The sequence below is a fragment of the Halyomorpha halys genome, unplaced genomic scaffold, assembly GCF_000696795.3.
Source record: "Halyomorpha halys isolate HHAL.00 unplaced genomic scaffold, Hhal_1.1 Scaffold556.1, whole genome shotgun sequence".
NCBI classification, from domain to species: Eukaryota; Metazoa; Arthropoda; class Insecta; order Hemiptera; family Pentatomidae; genus Halyomorpha; species Halyomorpha halys.
The window spans coordinates 501,346-517,429 of record NW_027105572.1 but is presented as its reverse complement, the minus strand read 5'-3'; the positions used below and the strand labels follow the sequence as shown (position 1 = coordinate 517,429).

Here is a 16,084-nt window from a genome sequence, read left to right as displayed (position 1 = left end):
AGAAATCTATATCTCAGGAACTATGAGACGTACAATTGCCTATCAGCACTCAAATTAAAGCTAATTTAATGGGCTATAAATAAGATTAGGACCTTTACCTTCGTAGGAATAGTAGTTTTCATGATATTTACTAAAATAAATTGATTTATAGTTGATCGGACAATAAGATTGTTTTATGAAAAACTTCATTTCAGGAACCATGGGACGTTTGCCAGCGCTCAAATTAAAGCTAGTTAAATTTACTACAAAATAGTTAATTATGTTTATCTTTGTAGGAGTAGTAGTTTTTATGATATCTGACAAAATAGACTCAAAAAATGTTAATTTATAGTTGTTCGTATAAAATGTTGGATTTTAGAAAAAATATATCTCTAGATCCATAAGACGCATATATGTCTGCCATCACTCAAATTAAAGGAAATTTAACTTACTATAAAGTAGTTTATGACACTTATCTTCGTAGAGGTAGTGGTTTTTATGATATTCACATATGAATATGAATTTGGCAAATTAAAATTTGTCCGAACAACTATAAATCAATTTATTTTAGCAAAGTTCATGTAAACTATTAGTCCTACGAAGATAAACATCATAAAATACTTTATAGTTCATTAAACTAGCTTTAATTTGAGTGCTAATAGACATATGTACGTCATATGGATGTAGAGATATAGATTTTTCAAAATAAATTCACTGATTACTGATCTTTCAGTACGTCCCATACAACATTTTTATGAAATGTTGCTTTTTAAAAAGCTATATCTCGAAAACTACTTAACGTAAATAACTCTATTAGGGCTCATATTTTAGCAAATTTGCTCTTCTTTAAATGACGTTCTCTTAGGTTTTCTTGTATTGTTCCTACTTTTTGATAGTTTTCATTAAAGTAATCAAAAATTGGGTTTGAGATAACTGCCTTTTTTCTCCTCTTGGGCTCTTGTACTATAAAAGCGTGTACGAAATTCAGAGTTTTGATACAAGACGTATCTGAAGCCATTGAAGTAAGAACAGATCTGAGGGAAGGAGATGGACTTTCAACAATACTGTTCAACTCAGCCCCAGAAAAAGTGATTAGAAGAACTTCACGCGCAAATTGTGGAGGCACGTCTGAATAAAACATAAAGCGGACGAGATATCTTATATTCTTTCTCGAGAAGTGAAAATCGTCACAAGTATTGTTATGTTGCATATATTAAATTATTTTGCTCAAATAAATTACATTATTAATATAGAGATATATTCACACACACAAAAAAACTATACCTATTTTGCGTGTTTCTAAAAAAAGAGATTTGCCTTAGTATAACCTTAAGAGTCTTGAGATAGCTATGTTTTTACAGCCACTTTGGATGGCAATTTATGTTTTTTGAGCTTTTGATTTACTGCAAGAGATGAAATAAAAATGCAAATAATGTAAAAAGAAATATATATATAATGGAAAATCTCATGTAATTCAAGATATGAGTATAATGTAAACCAGTAATTTAAATATATTTTTATTTAACTTGAAAAAATTATATTTATAATTTTTTTTCTCCATTGAAAATAAAAAGGATTATAATAATTATTTGCGATTTTACACTTTTTTAGATGTTATATTACTTATAGAATGAAAAGAAGTCAGTAAACTGAATAAAAAAATAACAATATACCGTAATAAAAAAATTTAATTAACTATCGTTAAAGTTTAACGATAAAAAGAAACCTAAAAGGGCTATCATACTTGTGGTTTATCGTTCTGCGACGAAGTAGTTATTTTATATAAAGTTATTTCCAAAAAGTGATTTATAAAAAATATTGTCGGTTTCAATTCCCAAGTTCTATTTATTCTACTAAAGTACAGAACTATTCGGTTTAACTTGCAGGCCATAAACTTGTAGGTAATGGTTATTGTATATTGCTAGTGTTGTTGTGTGTATATTTGCTACCGTTAATACACAATATCGATTTTTTTTACAGTACCTTTACTGTAGTACCTGCAATTTTTTTAACTTTTATTGACACACAATTTCAACTAAAAGCTTCTCTTTCAATCAATTTAATTGTCTTTTTAAATAAAATTTATAAGCAGTGTTGATGAAACTTTGTAAATGGTTTCAAAAATCATAAAGTATATGATTCAAAAACACTATAGGGTTAAAAAGGCCTTTTTCGATTATGTTGTATACGAAACATGCAAGAAGAAGATTCATTTATAATACGATGTACATTTAAGGTACATCTGGTAGGATATTAACTCTGTGTTTAATAAAGATGCGTTTAGTCTGAAATGTTTTCTCTAACAATTTTATTAACAAAACTTTAATTATATTTTATTATTAACAGTGATGTCTATATTTTAATCAGCGTAATTAAAAGAGATATCAAAGGAGTTCCAATAGATATGAACTCTGAAAATTCTTTCTTAAGTATGGTTTTACAAAAAAAATAAATTAAAAAAAATTATTAGAAAATCTTTAATAGGAACAAAACTACATAGCACTCTTAACAATTCAGGTATAGTATTTTGTTTAGAATTTTAGAGAAGACTATATGCTGATTTGTTATTGACATTTTCAACGAATTGATATCAAAAGAATCAAATGTTGTTATTAACATTTTTGTTAGAAACAGCAATGTTAGTAATATTCTGTTATTAGACAGTGTAAACAGCAGGCACCAAAATGTTAATACTTCCTACCCCACAGTATCCTTTAACAACACCCCATCTTTTTTTATTTTTTTATTTTATTATTTTTTATTATTAACAACACCCCATCTATTCCTATCGAATAGATTCTTTACCAATGACTAAATCTTTTCTAGATTTATCTATCTAAGTCTAAAAACTTTCTAGACAAACGGTCTAAACTTCTAACTAATTACAAAAGATTCATCTACATGACTTTAATAAGGGCTATCTGGTCTTACGAAGTTGAGCTATATGGCTCCACTAAACCCATCGAACTCCTCTCATTTACAGTCCAAGTTACATAATTTTCCTTACTTTGTCACAAATCATTCATCAGGACCTCAATAGTCCGTATGTCGCCGATTTGGCCAGAACCAGATACCGATCTCTCCATGATAAACTTTCCACCCACCTAAACTCACTTGTTTTTAACCTTCTCCTTCATTACATGATAATCCTCGTAGGCTTCTGAAAAGAAAACATCTCGGGAATCTCCTCCTTTAGAAATGTCATTGGAGTTCTATTAATGGGTAGGTTCTCCACACGTCTGTATCATATCGTTGTATAACTAATATCAAATTGACTTGTAGTATATATTTTTAATACAGTTGTAAGTATCAATAAATAAATTAAGATAAATAAAAAGATCTGTTTTTGTTTTTAACAGCTTAAAAAAACATTATTTCTTTTTTTTTTTATCAAATTCTTTCTCATTAATTTTTCATCAGTTAAATATAAACTGTTGTTTCATTACAAATTTATCGATAATTTTATGTTCTAAAGTAATTTAATTATATTTTTGTAGTGCCAAATAAATGCTGTTTATTTTTATTTTCAGTAGCTTATTTTATTTATTTCTTATTCCTTTCAAATGGTTCCGAGGAATCTCACGTCTCAAGTTCTCAAAGTGAAGATGTCTGCTATATCATAAAGTCATTCATCGACAAATCGTTGGCCTGAGATACTATTGAGTGAAATGATCTTACCTGACTCAAAGAGGACAAGCAGAAGTTCTTACACAGTAATTCTTTTAAAAACCTCGTTATTAGTTTTCTTAGGCTCCGGAGAACCCCCGTGACGAAGGTTCCTCTCCAAGTACAACTCAGAGGGAAGATCTGTCAATCCTCTGAAGTGCACTTCCCGTCCCGAGGAAGAACTTGTCATCTCTTAGAGCCAGAGCTCTCCTAAATGAGGCCGTTGCCATTGCTCGACGGCTGCACTTTGTTAAGGATATCTCTGAATGCACTCCTCTCTGCACCCGGCTCAGCGATTCCTGTCTTTTTAATTTCGACTCAGGTTTAAACCGAGGGACTCTTTTTAGTGCAGCTTGAATTCCAGGGTTTGCGGTAGTGAAGTTTTTTCTACTGCAAACTGCTCTCGGAGTAATTAGTACTAGCTTTTTATTCAAGTTTTCAAAAAGTTTTTTTTTTTCGTAGGTTTTATAATTTTTTATCCTCTTTTTAATTGAATTCATTAAATACCTGTGAATATCTTCAAGAAACGAAATATGGGATTATCAATTTACGTATCATATCAATTAAAAAAATCGAAACTACTCTAAGAGAAAGATTTCTCTTTCCTTACAGTATACTTATAGACAATATATTAATTTTGTGAACCTATAATATTCTAGTAAAAATGTGTTTTGTTTAAACGAGCGAATCTTATAAAATCAACAATCAATAAATTATTAAAACTGAACAATTTTTTTCACCACTTTCTGTAAGATCGCATATTGATGATTAGAATGGAATTGTTTAGCTAAATTTTTAAACAAAGTAATTTATAAAGCGCAAAAGTTCAGTTTTTTATATTTATTTAAGAGGAGAAGAAGGTCGGGGGATGCGGTCAGCAGAAAAAACACAAATCTACAAACGAATTATTTATTTGTGCCGACGTTAAAACAAAGAGACAACAACCATCATTCAGAAAGAGAAAAAATAAAATAAAATAAATAATGAGTAGCAACAGTAACTAAAAATTTGGAAATATACATAATAATGGAATGAAAATATAAAGTATTTGATTAATAACTATGGATAAAGTAGTAGATTGATAACATTATTATTTATATACATATAAATGTGAGTAATAAATAAATGATACAGTGGATAAGAATGTTATATTGATGTGTAATATTAAAAATCTTTTAGTTATATAGATGAGTATAAAGAATCAGTTAAATTTATAAAGGAGCGTATGAAAAAACAATATTGTAGAAGGAAAGAACAAGGGATAAGAAGAAATATAAGGAGAATAGGGAATGAAGAAAGTAAGATATACCAAGGTAAGGTTATAGGAAGAGAATCAAGGCTACGCTGTTTTAAATTGCAGGAAATGCCGCTAGAGTGCAGGTCGGCAAAAGGCGTTAGATAAACAGAAATCTAAGGTAAAAAGATCGTAGAGATAAAATAATTAATGTCAGAGTAAAAAACAAAAAAAAAGTAACTGACATAAAAAAAGGGGTAAAATGTAAAATAATGAGAGCCCAAAAAGTAATAAAATGTATCAATATATAAAGGTATGTAAAAACGAATATCTTAAAAAACGGATATTTTAAGGGGAAGTATGAAAAACAATGTTATAAAAAAGAAGAAGAAATATGGAGAACAGGGAATGAAGAATTGAACACCGACCATATTTTCCTCTTATATAAGAGGAATATAACCTATACGGTCAACTATATTCACATCATTTTTTAATTTAATTTCATTTTACTTAAAATTGTTTTTTTTATTTTTTTGTTAATTATAAGTTTATTTTTACTTTTTTAACCACAGGTTACCTGTATTTTAAATTTGAATAAACGTAAAAACAATTTGTTACGTAAAATAAGAGACATAAGGTGGTTGGTTGTGGTTGTGAATATATAAATACATCGCTGTGGTGTGGTATGTATACAACATCTGTCTCGTTCTCCCCCAGGACTGTTCAATCTTCATTTCGGGCACCGTCTTTCAAGCGACCCTCACGCATCGTCTTGTTTATACCAGCTCGTCATCGGCATCTAGACGTCCACCTCGGATGAGATTAGACTGTAGAGGTAACATCGATATGCGCATATCGACCCCCCCGGCCATCTGTGGGAGACATTTTTTTCATGTTGATTCAACCCCTAATTTTCTTTCAATCTCTAACTATTAAATTAGTGAAAAATTTAATTATTTTTGTTTTTGTAAAGCAAATTGTTTTAGTTTGTATAATTTAAAAATATCTAAATATTTTTTATTTCTTAATTCATTTATTCTTATTTTTGTAATGACAAGATAATTTCATTTCATTATTTCACTTGTTTATGTTTTAATATTATTAAATTATTTATCAACTGGAAGGTTATTTTTTTTATTGTTTCATTTTCTTTATTATTAAATTTTTTTTAAGAGATTATTTTCAGGTCCTCCATTTTTTTTATTAGCCGAACCAGCGAACATTCTACTCTGTGGAAGAAAATAGTTTTTCAATCGCGAAAAACCCCTCACTCCAATAGTCATGTCTTGTATAGATTATTACAAATTGCTATTACTTTCATATTTTTAATATTGTCTCACATTACGTTTCTAATCTTTGTACATTTAACCTTACGTATTTTCTATTTCTTGTTTGTTATTATTCGTTTTAATTATTTTTATATTGATATGTGATTGATTTATTTACTGTTTTATTAATATCAATTAATTATCCATTTTTCTCCAATTATTGCTGTTTTTCTTTTGTAGTAATAATTTTGAGATTTTACTTTCACTTATAAAAAAAATAGTAATTGTTTCGTATTATGTTCACATACCTGTATATAAAATATACTTTAAATTAAAGTATTTCGATCGTGAAAAATTTATAATTACAATTTTCGACTGAAATACACGTTCTGAGGTCCCCACAAATAACGAAGTCTTGAAAAATGCTAAGTGTGTGCTAGTTCAGCCTCGCTCAAAAACGAAGATACGTATCAAACTGAAATTAAATATTTAAGGCGATTATATACCACGAGGTGATAGCAACTTTTACGATAAAATCGACTGACCAGAAATTTCACTTAATAGTATAGATTTTAAATACTTTACCGATTTTAATGAAAATTGTTCGAATGATTTTTATTAAACTCTGTATGTCAATGTACAATTATGGGTACTTTAACCTACATTCTGCATTATTGAATATTAAGTTGTTATAGAACTAATATAGAAAATACTAAGAATGAATTTATGGAGCAAACATGTCAACTGAAAAACAAACTATGAAATAGTAACGAAATAATTTTTTATAGTAAACCGATTGCGCATGCGCTCGCATAGTAAACTCATATTAGGACATAGGTTTTATTTTCGTCATTCGGCATTATATACTAAGACTTTTTGAGCAAAATGATATTTTATTTTAATCATAAAATACGTCTATTTTCCAGGCCACAGTTCCGAAAATGGGTTTCCAACCTGAAAAAATAGTTTTCCGCTTATCTCCTTCAGTTAATTAACAAATCCTTTCATAGTTTATACGTATTCATTTTTTATCACTAGTTAAAATGTGAAATTATTCTAATAAAAATAAAATTAAATGTACTTTAGAGAGAGAGAGTTTTTAAAAAATCTGTATTTAAACCGTTTACGCATTTTTCGTCATTAACCATGATTTTCTAACTTTCTGTGCAAACGTTTTTTTAATCATAAAATACATCTATTTACTGGTCTTATTTCCGGAAATATATTTTCAACCAGAAAAAAATAGTTTTGCTCTTATCTCCTTTAGTTAATTAACAAACCCTTTCATAGTTTATATTTATTGATTTTTTATTACTAGTAAAATGTGAAATGGTAATTATTTTAAAACAAATAAAATAAAAGCTACTTTACACATAGAATTTTTTAAAAAATCCACATTTCACAAAAAAGGTAATAAAAAATCGTTTAATGTTTGTTCGTCATTCTCCATTATCTTTTACGACTTTCTGTACAAATATTTTTTCGTAATCATAAAATTCATCTACGGATGTATTTGTATCTGTATCTGTATTTGCGGAAATGGGTTTTCAACCTGGAAAAAATAGTTTTCCTCTTATTTCCTTTAGTTAATTAACAAGTCCTTTCATAGTTTATATTTATTAATTTTTTATAACTAGTTAAAATGCAAAATGGCCAAGTATTTAAAAAAATGAAAAATTAAATTAAAGGTACTTCAACCTTCAGAGCCATTTTCAGAAAATCGAAAAGAAAAATGATAAAACGATTCTATAAATTGGTAATTCCGATCTATTCCTTTTATCAAAAAAGTTGGTATCCCATTTCAGGCATATAAATGTAATTTCAGGTGCGTAGTTTTTTTTTTTGAACTAAAATTTTCAAACATATACATGCTAATCTGCGAGACTTAAAACTGGTATTTCTGTCGAAAACTGGAATTAGAATTTTTATATGATCACAATACTTTCCCTTACTACATATACTATACATAGATAAGTGAAAGTAAAAATTATAGAAACTTTCATTTGTTTAAAGAAATTTGTTTTGGTAAGATATTTTTTCTTATAAATTGATTGGTTTGATTTTTGTTTTAAAAATAATATTAACGAGATATAATTTTTTTTAATTCTAACGATAAGTTGATTGAATTTAATATTAATGATTTTATTATTATTAATAATGATTTTTTCATTAAATTTATTTATTTTTTATTTGAAATATTATTAATCCCCGCGTTTTTGATTTTTGGGAGGGGAATATCAGCCTCAGGGTATTTCTGCTGGTTATTATTTACTTTTTAAACATTATTTGCTTCTATACTTTGTATTTTTGATTAATTTCTATTAATGTTTTAAATATTTATTTTTGCTTGTCAATGATTATAGTATATATATATTTTAAATTCCTATTCTTTTTTTTCATTTTTGATTACCAAAGGCTCATGTTGAGGCACTTATTTCTGGTGTCTATGATTCTTGCTGATATTTTATTAAAGTTAGGAGGTTATGGTTTAGTTCGGGTTTATTTGTTTATCGGTTGTTATGATTTGTTATATCGATATATTTGGATTGTTTTTAGTCTTTGAGGGGCTTAAATTGTTTAATTCTTATTTTAATTTTATTTTTTGTTAAATAATGTTTCTTCCGCCTAATGTCCGACTCGGAGAGAATTTCTACCCCAATTGATTAGGTATAATTTTTCCTGTCTCCATTTTTATGCTATCTCCATTTCTAGCAAAAGAAAAGCCAGAACTCTTCGAACTAAGAATGAGAGTATAATGGATTAGGAGAAGGGCGAGATAACTGTGTAAATAGGATATGGTGGGCCTGGTCTGTTTGGCTGTCCTTTAAGTATTCATATAAGCAGGACTCTCCCTAATACTAGCTCGCTGGAACCCTACTTACTCCTCTGTTTCTTGCAACAATCAGATCCACTCGTTTTACAACCATAATATACTTTGGTATACCACCATTATATTTTGGTCTAAAACAAGCGAGCGCTTATATTTAAGGAACATTTGACATTAAAACCCTTTTTTTCGCTTAATTTATTTTTTTAAGATAGTATTATAATAGTAGACTGACTTATTATAATAGTAAAGTAATTTCAAGATAGTAAACTGATCTACTGCTTAGACTAGTATTTCTCTGTTTTGATCTTGCACTGCCGTCTGATAGTCAATTTGTTTAACGGGTCACTGGGGAGGATCTGAGAGGGGGAATTCGGGAGAGTGAATTTGTCGATCAAATGAAATAAAAATTGTGAAATGGAATTGACAAGAGGAGGAAAGAAAAAAAAAGGAATAAATTGAAATCTTTGTATTTGGTGTGTATACTGAAATTTGTAATTGTAAAAGAAAACTGTGGGGAAAAAAAAAGTTTTCTTTCTATTTTATTATACCATGTAAAAATATGTAATTTATATATGTCCGATCAAGGATTGTTAAGTATGCTGTGTAATGTAGCAACCAGATGTATTTGGGCAGCATGAATGAATAAAGTATTCCTTTCTCTCTCTCTTTCTCTAATAAATAAAATAAATTGGTTTTGGAAAGTCATTTGTTAACTTTTGAAAGTACCTATCTCTAAATTTACCAAATAAACAAGACAAATGTAGTTAATATATTGTTGAATTAATATATTATTATTATTATTTAACCAATTACCCATGACTCTGCAGGTGTCCTCGGTTGTCGTCGAAACCTCTGTCGAATTCAGACTGTTATCTCCATCGAACCATTCATCGCTTTCCGCTGTAAACAAAAAAACAATATATGTACATAAATGAATTATAAGATAATAATACAATATAAACATAAGAGATTACAAAAAAAATATATGGAAAAACAGACTTTTAACAAATACTTCCAGGAGAGGTATTCTACACATAAATGACCCCAATATGACTAGCCTGAAGAAAAAAAAAATTGAAAATAGGCAATGCAAAGGGCCGAAACGACGCAACAAAATACATAAAAATGTTGTAAATAAAATAAAATTTATTATTTTATAGTTTTATTTTAAATACTGTGGGTCAAATGTGGTTCTAATTCTTACACTTCGTTATTTGTTCTAGGAGCTTTACCGTGTTCAGTATATTAATGAATAATATAAACAAGATTAATTTTTAAAAACTCATATCACTGATAAAATTATATAATTAACATTCATAATTTTTCTTTAAAATTATACATATAATTTTCTCGAGCATTTCGATTTAATTATAATAGTAAAGAAGATGGTCAGTGTTGTGGTCATGAGAGAAACAAAAATAGTTAACAACTATTTATTTTCCGAAGTTTCGCCCCATTTTGTAGAGCTCCATCAGGGCTGTTCAAGTTTTAGCAAATTTGAACTTTACAAAGTGGGGCGAAACGTCGGAAAATAAATAGTTATTTCTCTTTTGACCGCAACCCTGACCATCTTCTTCATTATTTGAAATTATACATTTTGATTTATATTTCATAAATATAATAACTTAATAACGTTAGAATTAATATATGTTTTTTCGTTCCCTCCAAATTGAAAAAAATAAATAATAAATTTGTGAAAATAAATAACAAAAGATGCTAGTTGAAGTTTTCTTTCTTTTCCTACCCATAGGTACTTTAAGGGGTGTTGCTGGTATGTACTGTGTGCGCATTTAAACTATGTGAGCAGGGGAGGGTCCGCTTTGCTGGGAAAAAAAATTAAGTGATTTTAATCACCGGGAAAATTAAAAGTGGACATTTTTATATCCGGTTTGGATATCCGGTAATATATTTCCTATAGAAGTATTCGTAATATATTTCGTTGGAATTAAAAATAAACAACATCTATTGTATAAATCATTTGATTTTGTGAAACTAATTTAATTAATAGTAGAAATATGTAGAATATAAATTTTGTTTATGGATTCATTTTTTTTTTTAAATTTTTATATATATGTATTTTGTAATCACTTTTTAAATAAATACACACTACAGTTTTTTTTTTTATTTATTTATACTTTCTTCACTTATACATGAACAATCTTCTAGCTATCTTAAATCACTATTTAGCATTACTGGGGATGTAAATGACAACAATTTATTTTTGAATTTTATATTTAAAAAAAAACTTTTAAAACGTGATATTTTTTTTTTTTTTTTTCAAATCCTCTTTATTGATATATAGTTACAATTACAAATATATGATAATACAGTGTATATATACAAATTACATACTGACTTTGTTTGCCGTATGGCAGTATAAGTTGAGTTACAGGGTCCGCTGAAGGCGGTTTCACATTGGTAACATACTAGTTAGCTTACTCAAGCTGCAGAGCCCGAAGTCCTTCCCTCGGCGAGGACGTCTACTAAGGGGACAGTGCTTTGCCACCTCCCAGGTCTTGGTGGAGGGGCGATATCTCTAAAGAGCGGGTTGGCACAAGCCTTAAGCCCATCAAAAAATTTGATAAAACGTGTTATCGCAATTACATTTATTTTATATTTCGAAAACTTTTTTATTTTGTGAGGAGGGGAGGCGGTGAATTTGGCATCTGCTCCAGGCGGAAGGAACCTAAGTTATTCCACTGGATTAGAAGACCCTTTGCATAGAAAAGTATGAGTAGAAAAGATAAGAAAAACATCATGACAAGTTTTTATATTCTAGGCTCCTGTTATTTCTTCATTTAGATTAAGAATTTACCGTATTTGTACGTAGCTATAAAGCGTAAATAATTTAATTAAATAAGTTGACTTTAAACGGCACCGACGTAATAAACAATCTTGAGACGTAACTTGTTTTTCCAACGGTTAGCGATGAATAAAGCTTTGCACCTCTTTTCCCGGTCCCCCAGGTATAGTTTAATCACGTTCCCCCTTTCTCCGGCTTCTTTTATTCCTATACTTTTTATTCCTACCCGTTTTTTCCCCTTTCTGTTAGAGGGGGCGATTCCCCTAACATTTGAGAGGATTCTCCAAAAGTAAAAGCCGACTAAAAAATGTATTCAAAGAAGTCCCAGGGCATAGAAATATATAGAGCGTGTGAAGTGTCAGCAACAAAAAGGGCCCGGTATTTATCGAAGAGACCCGCATAGCTGGCACATTTGAACTGGAATTCTAAACCCAACCCTCTTCCTCTAATTAAACTACTTCCATTAAAGGACAACTTCCAAACTACTCGTACGTTTCAATTATACTCGGCAAATACTGTTTTACAACTCTTAACACTGGCAAATGTTCATTTAGGAGTATATTACACATCCCCGCATGTTCAGGAATTCCGTCCCTAATTCAGAAAGCTTTAATAATAAAGTTGAGTTTCTTATTTCGTAAGTTGTAGTATCATAAATTGTAGGTAATATTTGTCGTAAATTTTAACCATAGAATTGCTAGGAGAACTTCGAACTTGTTAATTTCATATTCATTTCGATATTTAACATTGTTGTTAATATCGATATCAAAGATAAGAACAATATTTCGATATTATTTTATCGAAATATGGATACTTTTTAAAAAAGACTAGAAAATATTATGAAAAATTAAAAAAAAAAAATTTTATCTTTAATTTTTTTTATTTAATAATAAACTGTAAATGTACTTTACAACCAGAATATGAGATGTTCTATCCAGGCATACCATGAGGGAGATAGCACCCAGTGGTGCATCCTCCTGACGTTAAGTAAATTATTTTATTTGATTAGAAGGTCCCGCATCCAACTCCTCTTGAGCCAACGCTGAGTTACGTAGGAATGTCATGTGTTGCCATCTGTCGTATAAATTTATTGAAATGTTCATGTAGCGTGTTGTGAAACCGTTCGTAAGTCGTATGAATGTTGTCCGTTACAGTCGGAATGCGTAAGTCGGTGTGAATGGTCCCGTTTGAAACGTAGAGTGGTGAGTTTGTTGCCAGTCTTAAAAATTGTGATTGAAAAGTTTGCATTTTCTTAATCTGTGTCTTTATAGCGGATCCATAAATTTGGTAGGCGTAAGTCCATATGGGTTTTAGTAAGTAAGTGTATTTGTTAAGTTTCTGTCTGAGCGATAATTTAGAACGTCTGTGTAGTAAAGAATATAATTGTCTCAGTCGGAAATTTAGCGCTTTACGTTTTGTTTTGACGTGTGGGCCCCATGTGAACCTTCTGTCATAGGTAAGTCCTAGATCAGTTACTGTAATTGTTTGTGGTATAGGGTGATTGTGAATGTAAACTGAAGGGCATGCTCTGTGTCGTAGAGTAAATGTGACACGTTGTGACTTGTGATTAATCTTAATTTTACATCGTGTGCACCATGTCTGTATATTGTTTAGACTATGTTGTAGTGTTAGTGTGTCCTGTAAAGGGTGTGTGTTTCTTGAAATGATAGCAGTGTCGTCTGCATACGTCGCAGTTACAATTAGAAATTGTATTTCGATATTTTATATCGATAATTTCACAGTCATTTCGTAATTTGACATTGTTATAAGTATCGATATCGAAGATTAGTAACAATATTCCGAAATTATTTTACTGAAATATCGAGATTATGTTTAAAATAACAGGAAAAGTATAAAATAAAATATCAATATTTTGTTTCAATATCCATTTCGATATTTAACATTGTTGTTAATATTGATATCGAAGATGAGCAACAATATTCCTATATTATTTCATCAAAATATCGATATTCTGTTTAAAAAAGACTAGAAAATTATAAAATGGAATATCGAAATGGAATATTAGGAACAATATCCCGTTATTATTTTATCGAAATATCGATATTTTGTTTGAAAAGTCTAGAAAATTATAAAATGGAATGTTGATATTTTGTATCAATAATTTAATATTTATTTCGATATTTGCCATTGTTTATAATATCGATACGGAAGTTCAATTCCGACAGAATTGATGTTCACTTGGAGAGCCATATGTATCTACGCATTGCACTTCTCGGAAACATTAATAATTTTTCTTTTCCAGCAGTTCAGCTATTTTATTCTTTATATAATTATGAATAATTAACTATAATGGATAGTTTTGATTGATCTTCTTCAAACACGTATGTTCACTTATATTCGTTAAGTGCATATTCATATATATTCAACCTCGTACAAGGTCATAATAAATATTCAATATCAGACTAGATAAATATTGGAACAGTAAAACATTTCTGCACACTAAACTAATATAAAGTGGGTATTAAGACCTTTTATTTGGTGGAAACGTGATGACTCAGTATCAAGGCCAAGAAACAGTAATATTTAGCATAATTTAATAGTAAATTTTTTTTTTTAATAATTTATTTATTGATATTTACAACTGTATACATATATACACATCAAGTAAATTTGCTGTAAGTGATATTATGACATGATAAAAACATGTGGAGAATCTAGCCATTGATAGAACTCCAAAAACATTTCTAAAGGAGAAGATCTCGAGGCCATCTTCTTTTCAGACGTCTAGGAGGACTATTAGGTAGTGAAGGAGAAGCCAGATTAGAAACGAGTTGGTTTGGGTGGTTGAGAAGTTTGTTATGGAAGGAACGGTATCTGGTTCTGGCCAAATCGGCAACATAGGGAACATTGAGGTCTTCATGTATGATTTGATTTGTGGCAAAGTAAGGAGCATTAAGGATTTTACGAAGGATTTTGGACTGTAAGGATTGGATTCGAGAGGAATTAGATGGTTTAGTGGAGCCCCATAGCTCAACTCCGTATGTTCAAATAGGCCTTATAATAGTCATGTAGATTAGTCTTTTGTAATGGATTGGAAGTTTGGACCGTTTGTCTAGTAAGTGTTGTAATAGGCGGAATCGACGAGCAGTTTCTTGTCTTTTCAGTCTTGTATGAGGATTCCATGTCAGTCGTTTGTCCAGATTTAGTCCTAAGTAACGGATCTGTTCAACAGCAATGAGTGGGGTATCATTAAAAGATACTGTAGGGCAAGACGAAGATTTACATTAATATTAATATTGATATTTTTAAAGTAATATTAGTAATTTAATATTTATATAGTAAAATGCTCCATTTGTGTTTGATTTATGGCCTCCAAAGCTAATAAAAGTTTATGACATTCTATTTGAATACTGGTATGGGGTTTCAATACAAATATATTATATTTCTAGAAGAAACTAAAAGCATAGAGATCAAATATTAAGGGCGCAATCATATACCAGCCGCCTTTAGTCTAAGCAATAAAAGATTGGATATTGGGACCACATTTTTTTATGGGAATGATATTTTGTGTCTTCTCGTTGAGGCTCATAATAAATATATTATTTCTTCAAAATAGTGATGCTGATAATTCAAAACCCATCATCGAGGGTTACTTCATAATTACTAGAGTATTTCTATATTATTACCTAACTTTTCAGTTTTATTTTTGTAAAAGTATTTATTTTATTATACAACGATAGGTACGAATGTGTATGAGTTTATTTTTTTTTTACTTAAATTTAATTTTTTTAATCTTGTAATTAGATTATTTTATTATTATTTAACCAGTTTTATTTTATTATATGACTTATATTGTTATTTACAAAGTTATTTGTATTTTTTCCACTTAATTTTACGAGCAAAATTATTAAAATTTATATATTTTTTTCGTACTTCATTTTTCTGAATATATGGTACGAAGGAATACTTAGAGCAATAATTGTTCCAAATTTTGGCAGATTGTATTAATTCTCTTCAATAGAAACATTTAAAAAAATCATAATAATCATCATAAAACCGCATACAAAGCAATATAAAATGGCACAGTGACTATATTAAAAAAATCGAATGAAATAAAAATTATTCTGTAATTTAAACATTTGTACATTCTCATCAACACATAGTTTTTTTTATTACTTTTAGGGTTGGGTTTAGGGGTTACCCTAACCATAAGTAATAAGTTCACCACCAAATTTTTTCTTCTATTAATTATTAAAAAAAAATGGTCCTTTGGTACAGAAAAACTCAAAACCTTCAATATACATCAAAATTTTTTTTCTTAATCAAAAGGGTATATAATTTTT

General features: G+C 29.2%; 1 protein-coding gene across 1 annotated transcript in view; it reads right to left on the bottom strand.

Moving 5' to 3' along the window:
- Positions 1 to 6,871: 6,871 nt before the first annotated feature.
- Positions 6,872 to 16,084, bottom strand: part of LOC106684202 (uncharacterized) — an 85,874-nt gene continuing 76,661 nt past the window's right edge. The window contains exons 4-5 of the mRNA XM_067052082.1: positions 9,791 to 9,877; positions 6,872 to 6,891 (exon numbers count right to left, since the gene is read on the bottom strand). Coding sequence (XP_066908183.1) covers positions 6,872 to 6,891; positions 9,791 to 9,877 — 107 coding nt within the window. The remainder of the gene's footprint in view (positions 6,892 to 9,790; positions 9,878 to 16,084) is intronic.